Consider the following 17,757-nt stretch of genomic DNA (forward strand, 5'->3'; position numbering starts at 1 on the left):
GGCCACAGAAGTTCTCAAGGGGGCAATTGTTCTACAAAAAATATTTGTATCCACCTCCTGGTGACCAAGTTGATTCATGGGTTAAAATATGTATTGGGGTGTGTGAAGTCATTATTGAGCCAATACTTTCATATAGATGAGTGATGACCCTGTGGTAACCAACTACAGAGATACAGGACCAGTTTCCCCTTCAAAGCCAAGTTCTGAGGTTCACAGCTCACAATCTGAACGGGAGGGAATCTCAGAAGGGCACGTCAAACTTCCCCCAAAGAAATTCATCTTTCAAAAGGTTCCCGTGTTATTATTCTGGCTATAAATGTCAAGACAATGGGAGAATGACATAGGCTATCAGATTAACCCCACTCAATGGACCAGAATGTGGTCTAAACCCCCCCCTTTAAATCCATATCAATGAAAAGAAAAGAACTCACACTGAAACTCACCTACAGGTGGTACCTAACACCAAGGAAACTAGCGGTAATACACCCAGGAACCTCACCAAAATGCTGGAGAGGGTGCACCTCCACAGGCACATACCTCCACATGTGGTGGGAGTGCCCCAAAATCCAACTATTCTGGACAACAGCCATACAAGAAATATGTAAAATAACTAAGCAAGTAATAGACATCACCCCAGAATTGGCCCTACTAAACATCTTCCAAGACAACAATGCCCATTTACACCACAAAGAACTCATAACCCACCTACTCTCAGCAGCCAGAAGCATCATAGCCAGACACTGGAGAGACCTGTCAGGAGTAAGCCAATGGTACCAAATAGTATGGGAAACAGCCCTACTAGAAAAATTAACTAATAAACTGAAACTGACACGGGGACAAACAGAAGAAGACGCCTTCACCCCGGTATGGCTCCCCTTTATCACATACACAGCCCAACAGGACAATGACAATAATCCACCAACAGCATACAAATCAATATGGCTAACCTGATCCAAAACACCCACCCACCTCACTCACACACGAAAACAAAGATCACCACAGCCAATCACAAACAAACAATCACACCCTAGGCCAACCCCAACCTCTCTCACCACCAAAGGAACACAAGTGAACAACACAAACAACGCTGACACCAAACTCTACATACATTAAACATAATAGAAACACCGCCACCCGACCCCACCCCCATCCATCTTCCCCCTCTCCACCCCCCTTTCTTTTTTCTTCCTTTTCTTTTTTTTCTTCTCCCCCTAATGCCTCAACAAATGAAATGGATTTGTAAAAATGTTACATGGAGAGAGAAAAAAACAAAAACAAAAAAAGAGGCATTACACTTACTTCTGTAAAACAAGAAAATCCTTAATAATTAAAAAAAAAATGTCAAGACAGAACTTAAGTTGGAGGAGCAAAAGTAGCTCAGCAAGGAATATGAAACGAAAGCTACAGCCTGGCTAGTTTCAGCTGCAGTCTTGCTCGCCGGGCTCCATTTTCAAAGCAACGGAGCCCGCAGCTGAGATGGCAAGTTCTGCATCCGACTGAAAAAAGCAGCTATGGAGCTGTGTCCTAAGCATATATAGATTTCACTAGATTGTGGATCAGATTGTAAATGAGGAGAGAACAGTGGAGCTCGTAGCGAAAGGGGAAGCAACATCAGCAGAACTTAAGACAAATTTATGGGCACCACTAAGAGTTGATATTAACTGTGATAACTGAATAAATTTCCAGGTCCAGTCGCTGTATACTCCTGGACACTAGTGGCTGGGGACCGGCTCTGAGCATTAGAGGGCCTAACTCTGAGCTTCCCAGAGGCATCTGGCTGGCTACTCTTTAGAAACAGGAGCGTGGACTGCATGGACCCATAGCTAGCTCCAGAAGGGCTGCTCTTGTTTTTCCTTCTCATGTGTACAAAGAGGTAGCACATGGTTGGTTCCTACAGAAATTTTTGCTACGTAGCTCAGTTGGTTAGAGCATGGGGCTGATAAGGCCCCGGTTGCAGGTTCGAATCCCATTATGGGAGAGCTGCATCTTCCTGCATTGAGGGGTTGGACTGGAAGATCTTCAGGGTCCCTTCCAACTCCACAATTCTATGATTCCATGAACGCTTCAACAATCCTAAAATAATTTACACCAGCACAACTGCCTATAATGCAGGCCCAGTGTGTCCCTGCAAAACTTCATGGTTTGCATTATTATCCAGGAACAGTGCAGTGGATCTGCTGACTCCAAGGCCTTGAATAATTGGCTAGGATTCCAATCCATATTGGAAAATGTGCATCTTGATCCAGCAAGGAGAATCTAATGTGTAGAAAGGTTTCTGCATGAGGATCAGGAATTTGACTCTCTTTCTCCCTGGAGTTCCCCCCTCCTGGTGCTGTGATCCAGTTCCAATCACAACACACGCAATGCCCACCAGGTCATCAGCCTTGTCAGCCAGCCAGGATGCTGCCCATCACCCACCCAAAATAAACCAAAACCTCTCTTTCCTGCACAAATGATCAGCCATTTTAGAACTAACAGCTGATCAGCAGACTAGCTGCAAGCAGCCCCCTGTTACATGTCTTTCAGTGGCTGCAGCCATGGCCAAGAATTCAAGCTCCCCAGAGTTAAGGCAGGCCAACAGACGAAGAACGATCTGTACAGACTCCCAGAACAGTCCTAGGCAGATCCTAGGCAGAGATTAGGGAGAGAGAAGACAGGCTGTGGCTGACAGATGATGAATTATGGCTAGCTCTGGCAGCAATGAGCAACCTTCTCCCCATCTGCCACTGAAGAGCCAGTGGTGATTTTCATGCGCTCCAAATGTGGTAACACAAGGGGTGCAAATGTATTCGCTTCTCGGCACGTTCAGCGCTGCGTTTCCACTACAGGAGCCGGCTGGATCAAGTGGCACATAATTTAAAAGAGCAGGAAGACTGCTGAGCCTCGGTGCTCAAAGCCAATTCATTGTTCCTCCTTTGTGTAGATTTCCTTTTTTTCTTTTTTGTGCGCTGAGTGCTGCTGTAAATAACCGCTGGCAGCGTCCCAGGGAATTGCAGCACAGAGCTCATAAGGGTCACAGTTAAACACCTGAGCCCAGGAGAGATACTTGCCATCCTGTTTCATGTGTGGAATTAAAACAAAAAAATCAGAAGCGCAACTAAATCACTGAGGTGAGAAGGCTGGGGCTGGCCTGTGTCTTGCCTTACACTTCCTACAATGACCCCGCACAGAAAGCAACAGCACAACCTCATTGTATTTCGTATTTAAATTTTATTGGAAAGGTTAAATGTACAATTGCTGCTGTGCTATCTACAGAAAGTAGGAACCATACAGAAGGATCGGTGGCAGAGTCGTCTGCTGTTGCCCTTCTTCAAAGGGTTTGCCGAAAGAGGGTAACTGGCCGGAAGACTCAAGACCGTTCAGGATTGCTTGAAAACAATGCAGGTTAGAGGAGACGTTGGTTGGGTGGTGAGCCTAGCGCCATATTGCTCTGAGGCGGAAAAGGTTCATTATTGGCCAGCTGAAAATAAGCTCCAGATCTTTAAATACCTCTTGCAAATACTGAAACATTGAGTATGAGCTTGGTGTATTGTCCGCAGTATTCCCATACATCCTATGTATGTGTACAAACATGAGGTAGGCTTGGTTAAGAATATTCCTTAAGGGAGGGAAGGATTGGGGGGGGGGGGAGAAAAACAAGGAGCATCAGCCTTAGACAAACTGAAAAAAGGAAACCTCAGATACCAGTACTACCGTATTTTTCGCTCTATAGGAGTGCTTTTTCCCCTCCAAAAATGAAGGGGAAATGTCTGTGTATCCTATGGAGTGAATGTAGGCTCTTTGGCTTCAGTGATAGCAACGTGAAGCCTCCGAAGCACAGAGGGAGTGCTCCCTCTGCGCTCCGGAGGCTTCGCGTTGCTTTCGCTGAAGCCTGGAGCGCGAGAGGAGTCGTGCGCACCAACCCCTCTCACTCTCCAGGCTTCAGGCAGCTATCCGCAAGCCTTAGGAGCGCAGCGGGAGTTTCCCCCGCTGCGAAGGCTTGCGGATTGCAGCCTGAAGCCCGGGGAGCGCAGCGGGAGTTGGCGCTGCACTTCTCGGGCTTCAGGCTACACAGATTCCTCTTGCTCTCCAGGCTTCGCTTCGCTGGAGAGGCACTGCACAGTTTTCCCTCTCTGCGCAGCACCCTTTCAGCAAAGCGGAAGGTGAAATGGAAGGGGCTCCGTTTCTCCTACCGCTTCGCTGAAAGGGCACTGAGCAGAGAGGGGGAGAATGTTTTTTTTCCTGTTCTCCCTTCTATGGTCGGATGTGTCCTATGGTCCGGTGCGTCCTATAGAACGAAAAATACGGTATTTTGGTACCTCTGGAACAAACGACAGCGTCATTCAAAGATGTGACCAACATTCCCTTCCTGAAGGCCAGGAGGAGACCAGAGGGGGCGCTTCAGATGCTGCCGGCTGCAACTCCCAGCAGCCCTGACCCTTCGCCAGGCAGGAGAGGCGAGTGCGAATTGCAGCCCAGTTTCCATTGATTTAAGTGGGGAGGATTTCCAAATAAATGCGCTCACCAAGAAAATACTGTTGGACGCAGTGAAAAATACTTCCAGGCAGGCATGTTTAAAGATTGGGGTGCCCAGCTTGGCGGGGGGGGGGAGGGTGTGTGTGAAATAGCACAAACATATTTTTATACAATTTGCATAAAATATTTCCTTTTGATATGTACAGTTAGGTTTCACAGAAGAAGGAACCTGCTTGGGATTCTCGCTTTCAACTTCTCGTGGGCTACTTGGTTTGGTAATCCTGGTTTTTCTTCCAGCAGGTGCATATTGCAATCTAAGCATATCTACAAACAAAATATTTCAAGAATATGAGCTGTATGATACGTGCAGTATTTTTTTTAAAAGTTGTAAGAGTATTGAATACTGTAGCTCTTTCTATGCATTTTTATTGCATTAATTTCTGTTGATGGGAAAGTGGCTGTTTTTTAAGTTGCAGAACACTGTGAGGCACAATGGAATGGTGGAGAATTATTCATCACTTATTTAACCATGTTCGTAAATGCAGCACATTAAATATTTTATATTTATATAAAATAACGAACTAAATATCAATGAATGTAATGTTTATTTCTTAATTATATTTCGTGGTATTATGGCTGTATTGTTTTTTGTAACATAAAATCATTCAATAAAAATTATTTTAAAAAAAGGAAAAATATTTTATATTTATATACAAAAGAGAACAGATAGGCATGTCCATGTCATCAATAGCCACTTAAAAGAACTGTAGTTCAATCATGTTTTTTATTCTGACCAGGTTGTTCTTGTTGTTGGTACTCCACCCATCTGACTGGGCTGCCCCAGCCACTCTGGGCAGCTTCCAACATTTCTATGCAAAGATCTTTGCATACAATTTTGGCCTTATTTCAAACACACTTCTTGCCTCAGACCAAGACCAGCAAAACTCCAGTTTTAGCAATGCGAGTCTCAGAAGCAAAATAACAAATTGGGAGAGGGGGCTGTGGGAGATGCAGAACACATAGGCTAGAATTTAGCATTCACTACAACAGATGACGCGGGTGGGGACGCGGGTGGCGCTATGGGTTAAAGCCTCAGTGCCTAGGGCTTGCCGATTGAAAGGTCGGCGGTTCGAATCCCCGCGGCGGGGTGCGCTCCCGTTGCTCGGTCCCAGCGCCTGCCAACCTAGCAGTTCGAAAGCACCCCTGGGTGCAAGTAGATAAATAGGGACCGCTTACTAGTGGGAAGGTAAACGGTGTTTCCGTGTGCGGCTCTGGCTCGCCAGAGCAGCGATGTCACGCTGGCCACGTGACCCGGAAGTGTCTTCGGACAGCGCTGGCCCTTGGCCTCTTTGAGTGAGATGGGCGCACAACCCTAGAGTCTGTCAAGACTGGCCCGTACGGGCAGGGGTACCTTTACCTTTTTACAACAGATGGCAAAGGTTTGCGCTAAAGACTAAACATTCACAAGTAATGGATTATCCAATTTTGCAGTTTGGTAATCTAATCCAAGAGCATTTCTTACCTAAAAAATGGATTCTTTAAATCAAGGACATTGCCTGACTTAAAGCCCGTTTCATCCACTACAGCAACAATCTGGATGTCGTAACTCTGCCTGTTGCATAAAAAAGAAATTCTGTTAAAAATCTAAAATCATGTCCATAACAAGTTTCGACGTTTCTGAAATAATACTAATACTCTCTTTTGCTTGTGTTTTTTCATGCATAATTGAAAGCACTAACTTGTAAGTTGATCAGCTGAACATAGGTGAATCAAAGCTTTACCCCATGAAAAAGTATTTAAAAGAGATGACACTGAGCACTGCTAGACTCCAACTAGTAGGTTTCAGTCACAAACCAGCAAATCCAGCCCAATTAAAGCTGATTTGATACACTTGCACAATGTACCCTCTTCCCCACAAATAGGACTTCCTCAGATAAATAATAAAATAGTAGTAATAATAATAATAATAATAATAATAATAATAATAATAATAATATATTATTTATACTCCGCCCATCTGGCTGGGTTTCCCCAGCCACTCTGGGCGGCTTCCAACACAATTTTAAAATAAAGTAATGCATCAAACATTAAAAGCTTCCCTAAACAGGGCTGCCTTCAGGTGTCTGGTGGTAGTTGTTCTCTTTGACATCTGATGGGAGGGCATTCCACAGGGTGGGTGCCACTACCAGGCCCTCTGCCTGGTTCCCTGTAACCTCACTTCTTGCAGCAAGGGAACCGCCAGAAGGCCCTCGGAGCTGGATCTCAGTGTCAGGGCTGAACGATGGGGGTGGAGACGCTCCTTCAGGTATACTGGACCAAGGCCATTTAGGGCTTTCAAGGTCAGCACCAACACTTTGAATTGTGCCTGGAAAGGTACTGGGAGCCAATGTAGGTCTTTCAGGAATGGTGTTATATGGTCTTAGCAGCCACTCCCAGTCACCAGTCTAGCTGCCGCATTCTGGATTAGTTGTAGTTTCCGGGTCACCTTCAAAGGTAGCCCCACGTAGAACGCATTGCAGTAGTCCAAGCGGGAGATAACTAGAACATGCACCACTCTGGCAAGACAGTCTGCGGGCAGGGATGGTCTCATCCTGCATACCAGATGGAGCTGGTAAACAGCTGCCCTGGAAACAGAATTGACCTGTGCCTCCATGGACAACTGTGAGTCCAGAATGACTCCCAGGCTGCGCACCTGGTCCTTCAGGGGCACAGTTACCCCATTCTGGACCAGGGAGTCCTCCACAGCAGCCCACCTCCTGTCCCCCAAGAACAGTACTTCTGTCTTGTCAGGATTCAACCTCAATCTGTTAGCCGCCATCCATCCTCCAAGGAAAGGGACAAGAAAAAAACAACTGTGTGATGTCAAATTGTCTAACCTTCCCATAAACAAATTAGGATGAGTGCTCAACAAACCATTTGGGGTTTTTTTTGGGGGGGGGAACCACACAGTTTAGCAATGGGGGCTTGCAATAAAAGTGTGTGTGGTTTTTTTGTTGCCCTACAGCAATAATAATAACAACAACAACAGGGTGTGTGTGTGAAGTGCGGCACCTCATCATCCTTGGTGTTCAAACTGTAGCATGACAAGCATACAGTGGTACCTCTGGTTAATTATTTAATTCGTTCCGGAGGTCCGTTCTTAACCTGAAACTGTTCTTAACCTGAAGCACCACTTTAGCTAATGGGGCCTCCTGCTTCTGCCACGACGCCGGAGCCCGATTTCTGTTCTTATCCTGAAGCAAAGTTCTTAACCTGAAGCACTATTTCTGGGTTAGCGGAGTCTGTAACCTGAAGCATATGTAACCCGAGGTACCACTGTATTCACAATGCTATCATCATTCATTTTACTACCTTTGAATTGATTCTAGGAGTTTTGTGGTAATTGGCTGTCCCTTTACAGTGGAAAATAAAAAGTGGAACATGGATTTTTTAGTCCTGTGCCCACCCCACCCTCCATTTTTCTGGACCATCACACTGTTGGGCTCTGCGTTTTTACTGTCTCTCTCTCTCCCCCATTATTATGTTTTGGTCTTTCAAGAGTCGGAAACCAGGCCCTGCCTCTGAGCCTCAGACTGAGATGTTGCAGAAACGACAACCCTATCAAGGATCCGTGAAATTTTGTTTTCTTGTATTTTGTTTTGGACGAAACACAGGCCAAAAGGCCTGCTAGTTTTTCTCTTAATCTGCGGAGTCCGTGTGCTCGTTTCCTCTGGATCAGGTTTGCAGGCAGCAGCGAGGCAGCCAAGATGCCTGGCCTTTAATGAAGGCTTTGGCAACTGCATTTCATTGCTATAGAGACGGTGTTGTAAACAAGTGGGATTACAATAGCAATTGTGGCATGGTGCGATGGAAAACGCTGCTGTCGCTTCTCTCAACTCTGCAAGTAATTGATACACTTCACCTTTGAAGAGCAGGTATTGTAATACGAGCGAGAGGGCTTCTTTACGGGAAAGCTATTAACCAGAAAACGGAAGAGTCACGTGTGGGGCACTTGCTGTCGATACAAATGAAGTATTTTGATGGCATCATTGGCGCCTCTGATTTGGGCACTTCTGGAGAAGCTTGTGAAAATAAAAAGGCAAGGATGCTTTGCTTCCCATTGCAGACAGACGTTTCTAAGAAGATGATAGCGCCGTTTCATACTGTGTTGTAAGTGGCGGGCGGTGCCCATTCTGGGCACAAAGGGGAGGGGAAATTGACTGAGATGCGCACACATGCAAACTAGCTATGTTGCATGCGCAAGGGTTGCCATGGCAATAAGACCCAGCTGTATCCTACCTTTCTGAGTCGCAAGCTCCCCAAAGCCCCATGAAGAAGCAGGAGGAGACCTATCAGCGAGCAGTTTTGTATTCTCATTTGCTCATTTTGCATGTGTCCTTTACCTGCTCAAGGCTCAACCCATGACCTTTTCTGGGTTCTGTGGGAAATTTCCTTCCATTTGGGGCATTGGACCTACAAGGAGAAGCTGCTAGAGTCTACACATCACAACGCCATGGTGGGAAGGGTTGGGCTTTAGAAAGCCTTATGAGGAACAGTGGAAGGAAGAATTGATGCTTTTGAATTATGGTGCTGGAGGAAACTCTTGAGAGTCCCATGGACTGCAAGAAGATCAAACCTCTCCATTCTTAAGGAAATCAGCCGAGTGCTCACTGGAAGGACAGATCCTGAAGCTGAGACTCCAGTACTTTGGCCACCTCATGAGAAGAGAAGACTCCCTGGGAAAGACCCTGATGTTGGGAAAGATGGAGGGCACAAGAAGAAGGGGATGACAGAGGACGAGATGGTTGGATAGTGTTCTCGAAGCTACGAACATGAGTTTGACCAAACTGCGGGAGGCAGTGGAAGACAGGAGTGCCTGGCGTGCTCTGGTCCATGGGGTCACGAAGAGTCGGACACGACTAAACAACAACAATAAGCATGGAAAAGAGGAGATTTCTCAAGGGATGTCACATGGAAGACGGAACAAGCTTGTTTCCTCCTGCTCTGGAGGGTGGGACTCAAACCAATAGCTTCAAGTTGTACAAGAAAGACGACTCAGACTCAACATCAAGAAGAACTTTCTAACAGTAAGAGCTGTTTGGCAGTGGAAGAGACTTACTTCCTTGGAGGCCTTTAAACAGAGGTTGGGTGGCCCTCTGTCATGGATGCTTCAACTCAGATTCCTGCATCACAGGGGGTTAAACCAGATGACCCTTGTAGTCACTTCCAACTCTGCAATTTTATGATTCTAACAAAAATTAATTAAATTTGACTATTCAGTCTTAAACAAGACCCAGCAGGTGAATATTATTATGTGCAGTGCATTTCTGCAGGTAATTCAGTGACTGGGCTGAGGACACCTTTTCCGCCACAGCCCAACTGGCCAAGCTTTTTCCTGGTGACTTTGTCATGTTGAAGGTGACAGGAAGTAACCAAGATTAACCCATGAGGAATAATTAAAGTGCCTGCAGACTGTGAAGAATAGTTGGATGGAATAAGAAAGTAAATATTCTGGGAAATGATATATAATGAGATGAAAAAGATGTTGGAAATATACATTTTTTAAAAAAACCAGAAGCATTTTTATTTGGTATTATAAATGAGGATATTATTAGACAGGATGTTAAATTGTTTTTATATGCAACAACAGCGGCAAGAGTATTTTGGCCCAGAAATGGAAGCAAAAAGAAACACCGACAAAAGAAGAATGTCAGACAAAATTAATGGACTATGCAGAATTGGACAAAATGACAGGAAGGATTCGAAACCTGCGAGACCAGAGATTTACAGACGATTGGAAGAAGTACCGTATATGAATTATTTGAAGAGCAACGTTAATCAACAAATTACGTTAGTAGGGCTACAATAAGTTTTGTAAGGAGAAATATATGAAATATTGCAAAGAAGAGAAAGAAGAGAGATATTAGTTATGAGATTTAAATGTAATAGTGAAAGAAAGAAATGTAAATTAATTGAAAAGATTGGAAAATTTTCAGATGTGATTGATGGAAGTAAAAAAAAACGTATAAGATATAAAAGTATGTTTAATAATTGTTGTAAGTGATATGTTAAAAAACTAATAAAAATTATATCTATAAAAAAGGAATATAGAAAGAACTCCTGACGCAAGGACTTCCGATAGCGGACACTCAAGCCTGAGAGGGAGGCATGCTGATTGCTCTAAGATTCCCCTGCCCCCTCTCTTTTAATCTACATTAACTCCAGCTTCTCATCTCATTTCTAGACAGTTAAATTTTGCCCAGGTGTGTCATTCTGCAGAGGAAATACCACAGGAACCCTGAGAATCCTCTTTTCCAACATCCACCTAGTACACATGTTTAGGCTGGTGACCTGTAAACAGAGCAGCAGTCTTAAAAGAGGGATTAGAAATTGACCTCCCTGCTTTAATCCGGCTCTCAAGTACCAACAACAAATGCTAAAAGCCACCAAGGATTTATCATCGGCTGAAAAATAGGAGGTCACAGAGCATTTCATATACATTCACCTCTTTGCACAGCAAGACTGAGACTGGGCAGATGTGTATGTTACTCTGATGAGTGTTTATTGCCTATTTAAAATCATTACATTGAAGCTGCTTCAAAGAAAAGGAAATCTTGCTCTTGCTCATTATATTCCCTACAGCACAAATCAATATTGCTGTGCTAAATTTAGGAGCAAGTACCTTTGCTAACAGCAGCAAAACATCAGATCTCTGAAGGAAATTCACTTGGCACAACTGCTAAGACTGACCATTTTTTTATGTTGTCTTTGTGATACTTGAACATACAAGTGGATTTTCGGCACTGCGGTTTGAGATGCAAAGCATATTTTCTATTGCGGCTTCTGTTCGTTAACACAAATCTGCAGATGTTTCACATAATTAATTTTTAGTAATCTTCTCCCACACAGCGCTTCGGAAACTCTTTCGCCAGCAAAGCGCTTTGCCTGTGCTTTGCTACTTACCGTTTATTTGCCACGAACAGCACTTTCCCTGAAAGAGTTTCCCCTTCTTTGGCAAAGAGAGGCGTTTGGAGAAGGCAGCGGACTTGATACCAGTGAGTCAGAGGCTCCGTGGGGGCAGTCGAGAGCCAAACAGTCACCCTTGAAAGAAGAAATCCAGTAAATACGCAAACATTTATTTATGCATTGAATTTCGATCTGAAGATCACAGGGCCGTTTGCAACGCGAAAGCACAAAATGAGAACACAAAGTACATAATAAAACGGAAACAGAAATAAACCAATCGCCCCTACCTCCCACAAGCCCATTTAAAAGGCCATAGGTATTTTACTCATTTATTAAATTTGCATCAAGAAGGCAGACCTAGTACATCTGCAAAACAGCTTCAGAGAAGACCAAGACAAAGGTGCTCACATCCCAAATTCTTGGTCCATGAACACAGCAGCTTCTCTTCGTGGATGGAGAGATGCACTCAGAGAAGGCTGTGGAAAAAACCCTTTTAGGAGCACAACTCTCTTCTGTGCACAAAGCAAAAAGTTTAAGGATCCAAGCCAATTTTTTTCTCCCAGGCTTCTGCAAACTTCTGCTGAATCTGGTTTTATTCAGCCCTTAGGATGTTCATGTGTTTTACTGCTTCTGCTGTTTTAATTTAAACTGCACCGCCCCCCATTTTTGACACATTGTTTTAATTATTTTAATTGGTGGCCACACTGAGAGCCTATGGCTGAGAGGCAGGATGTAATTTAAAAACCCCAAAGGCCAGTCTTATGCATTGCAGTTCTGACTACATGATATGGGCAGGGTTGAAAAAACCATCACCCAGGCTGCTCATCTGTGTGGTGAAGCTGGAGATGCCCTTTTATTACTGGTTTGTTTTTGAGGTGCTATATGATGAGTTAAGGGACGCGGGTGGCGCTGTGGGTTAAACCACAGAGCCTAGGACTTGCTGATCAGAAGGTTGGTGGTTCGAATCCCCGCGATGGGGTGAGCTCCCGTTGCTCTGTCCCTGCTCCTGCCAACCTAGCAGTTCGAAAGCATGTCAAAGTGCAAGTAGATAACTAGGTACCGCTCCGGCGGGAAGATAAACGGTGTTTCCGTGCGCTGCTCTGGTTCGCCAGAAGCGGCTTAGTCATGCTGGCCACATGACCCAGAAGCTGTACGCCGGCTCCCTCAGCCAATAAAGCGAGATGAGCGCCGCAACCCCAGAGTCGGCCACGACTGGACCTAATGGTCAGGGGTCCCTTTACCTATGATGAGTTACCACATCACGTTCACACATTCAAGTAACAAAAACCCAACACATGAGTGGCTTTTTCATGCAAAGTCTGTTTTCTCCAGATGGGCCCTCCTGCAAAAATAAGACGGTGAGATCCCTTCATGAGAATCTGACTATCTCTACAACAAAGATGTATAAAATGAACTTGTTCCTCCATGTAACAGGCAAGAGAAGAACTTGAGCAAGGTTCTGAATTTGGACAAATTAAAGGGGTCATTTCCCTTTAAAGTGAAGTTCCAAGGTAACTTTTGGGAGAGAGGAAGAAGAATACGTACAGTGAGCCGACAAATGCCACATCAAACCAGAAGGCCAAACCATGGATTAGCCCAGACTGCATCATTTGGAAAACAAAGGGGATTTCCACTCTGTAGAAGAAGAAAATTGCCAGTGTGGCATTTGAAATCCATGGTTAAAAATTACAAATATCACCATTCATTTAGACACTGGTCCGCTAAGCACAAAACGTTTACCAGAAATAAAATAGAATGGATTTTTATCCAAGATAATTTATTATAACAAAATCTACCTATGTACTCAATTATTATACAGTGGTACCTCGGGTTAGGTACTTAATTCGTTCCGGAGGTCCATACTTAACCTGAAACTGTTCTTAACCTGAAGCACCACGTTAGCTAATGGGGCCTCCTGCTGCTGCTGCGCCACCGGAGCACGATTTCTGTTCTCATCCGGAAGCAAAGTTCTTAACCTGAAGCACTATTTCTGGGTTAGCAGAGTCTGTAACCTGAAGCGTATGTAACCTGAAGCGTATGTAACCCGAGGTACCACTGTACCTTGTACAGTGAATGTGATCCGTGCGGGAGGCACGTTCGCAACCTGCAGCTCCATGTCTGCGCAAGTTGCGATTCGGGACTACTGCACATGCGCATAGCGAAATTTAATGATTTTGCGCATGCGCGAGCGCCGAAACCCGGAAGTAACCCAAAAACACGCAGCCTGAAGTGTCTGCAACCCGAGGTATGACTGTATTTCGTTTTATTTACTAGGATTATCTTGACAGATGTCATTACTCTTAAAACAACAAAAACTTCACACCAAGTTATATTTTACCCTAAATACTGTGCTTAAGTCGACTGCAGCAATTTGCAAGGCTAAAATGCCATTAAGGATTAGAGGCTTAAAATACCCTGAATGGGATCCACACACACGCTGTGAAGTCCCTCACTTGCTCGTAAGCGGAAAAGTGTAGAAAGAAACAATTATTTGACATGGAAAGGGAGGGCTCTTTCCAGACACTTACCTATGCAAATCTTCCTCTTCTGCGTCTGTAAAATTGACTGTGTACTTCACTGTCCGGGCCATTAAAATTCTTATGTCAAATGTATCCTGAGGGTTGAAGAGGAGAAAAAGAGAGAATCAGACCCCTGCTCTCCTCTAGTGCTGCAGGCTTACAAAACAGAAAATTCCTCCCCCCACAGTAATATACCTTCTCTAGGTCCCTTTGATATGCTGTTTTAGTTGTTCCTCTCTCTGTTAAAAGAAATATGCACCACATACACATTGCTTATATCTGGAACCCTGAGGGATTGCTATATCAAGGGCCATTTCTGACCTTCATATTACCGTATTTTTCACACCATAGGACGCACCAGACAATAGGATGCACCTTGTTTTAGAGGGGGGAGAACAAGGGGAAAAAATTCTCCCCCTCTCTGCCCAGCGCCCCTTCAGTGAAGCGGCAGGAGGCGCTGCGCAGAGAGGGGGAGAATTTTCCCCCTCTTGTTTTCCCCCTCTAAAACAAGGTGCCGTTTAAGGTGCGTTCAGGCGGCTACCTTGGAAGCCAGGAGAGCGAGAGGGGTCGGTGCGCACCAACCCCTCTTGCTCTCCAGGCTTCAGGTTCCTTTCAACCTGCTCTTTGGGGCTGGCAGGGGGAAGCCCACCAACAGCCCCAAAGGGCAGGTCAGGGAGCAGCGGAAAGGTGCAGCAGAGAGGCTCCTGCCATAGCCGCGCGTCACCTCTCCAGCCGGGAGAGGGTCACGGGGCTATGGCTTCTTTGCTCCATAGGACGCACACACATTTCCCCTTCATTTTTGAAGGGGAAAAAGTGCGTCCTATAGAGCGAAAAATACGGTACCCCCAGTTAATGTTTTAGTAAATCCAGTGGTTTTTTTCTGGGGGGAAGCAGAGGGACGCATACCCCTAAACCCCTCACTGTGAGAAGCAAAGTTACAGGGAACCAGGCAGAGGGCCTCCTCAGTGGTGGCACCTGCCTTGTGGAACGCCCTCCCATCAGATGTCAAAGAAATAAGCTATCTGATGTTTAGAAGATATCTGAAGGCAGCCCTGTTTAGGGAAGTTTTTAATGACTGATGTTTTAATGTATTTTTAATCTCCTGTTGGAAGCCACCCAGAGTGGCTGGGGAAACCCAGCCAGATGGGCAGGGTATGTATGTATGTATGTATGTATAAATATTATTATTATTATTATTATTATTATTATTATTATTATTATTGACATTAACCCACGTGTCACCCCAGGTGCCAGGGCAGAGTAAAATACAACATTGCAACACACAAACAGTTTAAAACAACTTACAATTACAGAAGTAAGGTGGGTTCTACAAATATATGCCCCTAGTGTCTAAAGCCTGGGCGAAGAGGTGTCCCTTTCACATTCACCAGATGCTACGTAATGAAGGGGCCAGATGCACCTCCGGGGGGAGGCAGTTCTGCAACTTAGGGACCCCCCCCAGCCCCTGATCTCCTGAAGGTGGAGGAGGAAGGCAAAGGAAAAAGTGAAAAAATAAAAAAATGACTTACTACAATAGGTTGCCTAAAGTATTCATCTACAGCTGCATTGCGGAGACTGGACAGATTGACTCCATAAAAACACTGCTGGTACCTAGAAGAAATAATGCAGTTGTAAAGAACAGAAAAGAAAATTGTACAAAGAAATCTCTATAAGCTGCATGTAACAGCCACAGATCCATGCACATTCTTCAAACCACCTATGAAGCCTGATCAAAGCATAGTTTTTGATATGCAAAGATACTGTCTTTCCATTCAGCTAACCTCTTCAAATAGCATGCAGCGTGTGGGTTATTCATTGTGTACCGGATTAATGAGCTCAGCAAACAACGGTGAGATATTGCTGCTAAATTCTCCCAAGGAAGAGCCCTCCGTTGGCGCCTCTTTCAAGTTTCAATGTACTGGAAGTCTTTGAAAAACTAACGCCCCACGTGAGGGCAGCACACACTGTTGACGAAACCCAACAGACCACAGAACTCCCCTCCATTGTCGCTATCATACAACTATTTCCCAAGACCCTGAGAGGGACCAGTTTTTGAGGCCCAACTAACTTCAACCAGGAACTGACGACCGAGAGGAAGAACTTGACATTTACGTGCATTCATCAGCCTTAAGCAACACAACAGCAAATGCACTTTTCTCAGGCACAAGTGTCATCCAGATGTAAAGCTCATGTTTCAAAGCAAACTCTGATTTAAAGAAGTGCCCGGGAGCTCCGAAATTGGAGCCCTGACTGAAAGGCTGCCGAGCAATGGAAGGCGGGTTAAGCCAGGGGTCTTGGAAGGTGACGCGGTGGAGCCTTGCCCCTCTGATAAAATTCAGCAGACAGACGACGGCTGTCTGGGCAAAGGAGGTGGTTGTCAGGGAAATGCCACTGGCTCAGGGGAGAGAGGGGAAAAGCCGGATGGATTACAGAGAGCCCTCAAAGATCGTGGGAAGCAGCTCCTCCTCAGCGGAGGAAGGAAGCCACGCCTCTAGTGGAGAGGAGCTTCAGGGCTCGGAGGAGGCGAGGCGGTGCCAGGACACCTTGCCTGGGCAAAGCGGGGAGGAGAGAGGTCCTCCGTTACTCATGCCCTCCTTGCGCAGTAAGCTTTCAAGCCGAGAGGGGAGGCACAGACTGGGCGTCAAGAAACTACTCTGCTGGGAGACACAAGATCTACCCACCAGGGAAGAATGGCAGATGAAGCTGATGGATTATATGGAATTGGCAGAAATGACTGGCAGAATCCGAGACCAGGGAGAAGAGTCGGTGGAAGAAGATTGGAAAAAAATTAAAATATATCTACAGAAATACTGCAAAATTCATGAATGTTAGAAGAATGCTGGAATGAAGTTATATGGGTTTAGCAGAAATGTTATAAAGAACTAAGCAAAAACTGTTTGTTAATGGGCCAAAGTGGAAAATTTAAGGTTAGATTGTGTTAAGATAAATTATAGAACAAAAAATTGAGAAAGATGGAAAGGATTTGCTGAAATAGTTAATTGAACTAGAATACAAAAAAGGGAGGTGTGAGGAGGTCGATGAAACAAGTAAATGAAAGGTAAAGATATGGAAATATTGGATGTGTTTTTAAATGTTTTTGTTTTTCTTGTTGTTTTGCTGTATTGTTTTTTGTTTTTCTTTTTATTTTTGATGTATTGTAAGGTATTGTTTTGTTCTGTTAATTTTTTTATTATTGTTTCTTTCTTTTTTTCTCTGTAACTATTAAACCTCTAATAAATATTATTTGAAAAAAAAAAAAAGAAACTACTCTGCTGGGGAAGGTTTAAGGACCGCCCACTCACAGATTCTACCAGTGAATGAGCCGGCCATGGGAGAGTGGCACTCTGGACAGATAAAGTTTATTTTGGCATCAAAAGCAAGCCGACCAGGGAGGCATTTGCCTGCTTGCTCTCGAGCAACCCCTTGGAACCCTAACAGTGGTCAATGCCCTTTTACAAGAGGGGGAGCATCCTATCTGTTTGAAGGGAGTAGCGATAAGACTGCTCCTTAAGAACCACCCCCTAGACAGTATTCTGAGAACCTATGCAACTACCGACCATTGCCAAGCTCCTTTGGGGGGGCAAGGTGTTTGTGCTGCTAGTTGCTGATCAACTGCATGCAAAGCGACCCAGACCCGGCGCTTTTCACCAGAGACCCTTCTCAGTGTCCCCCCCTCCCTGAGAGGACGGCAACCCGAGAACAGACCTTTCCTGTGGTGGCTCCCTGTTTGTGGAATGCTCTCGCCATGTCTTTAGGTGCCACGTGGAAAAATCCTCTTTACCCAGGCCTTTGGCTACTAAACAGTCTGTGTCATTTTAAATGTGGAAGGATTGTGATC

The 17,757-nt window shown here is 44.9% G+C and overlaps 1 protein-coding gene across 3 annotated transcripts in view; it reads right to left on the reverse strand.

Moving 5' to 3' along the window:
* Positions 1-3,190: 3,190 nt before the first annotated feature.
* LOC310667585 (histone-arginine methyltransferase CARM1-like) overlaps positions 3,191-17,757 on the reverse strand; it is a gene marked incomplete at its 3' end in the record, with an annotated part of 52,005 nt that continues 37,438 nt past the window's right edge. For 2 of the 3 annotated variants that reach the window (XM_083420262.1, XM_083420261.1), the window contains exons 8-12: positions 15,449-15,530; positions 13,929-14,014; positions 12,946-13,035; positions 11,398-11,535; positions 5,974-6,067 (exon numbers count right to left, since the gene is read on the reverse strand). In XM_083420262.1, coding sequence (XP_083276388.1) covers positions 5,974-6,067; positions 11,398-11,535; positions 12,946-13,035; positions 13,929-14,014; positions 15,449-15,530 — 490 coding nt within the window. Of the gene's footprint in view, positions 4,780-5,973; positions 6,068-11,397; positions 11,536-12,945; positions 13,036-13,928; positions 14,015-15,448; positions 15,531-17,757 lie in introns of those variants that run through there. The other variant, XM_083420260.1, reaches the window with a different exon arrangement.

The sequence above is a fragment of the Podarcis tiliguerta genome (genome assembly GCF_965153285.1).
Source record: "Podarcis tiliguerta genome assembly, chromosome: 17".
Classification (NCBI taxonomy): Eukaryota; Metazoa; Chordata; class Lepidosauria; order Squamata; family Lacertidae; genus Podarcis; species Podarcis tiliguerta.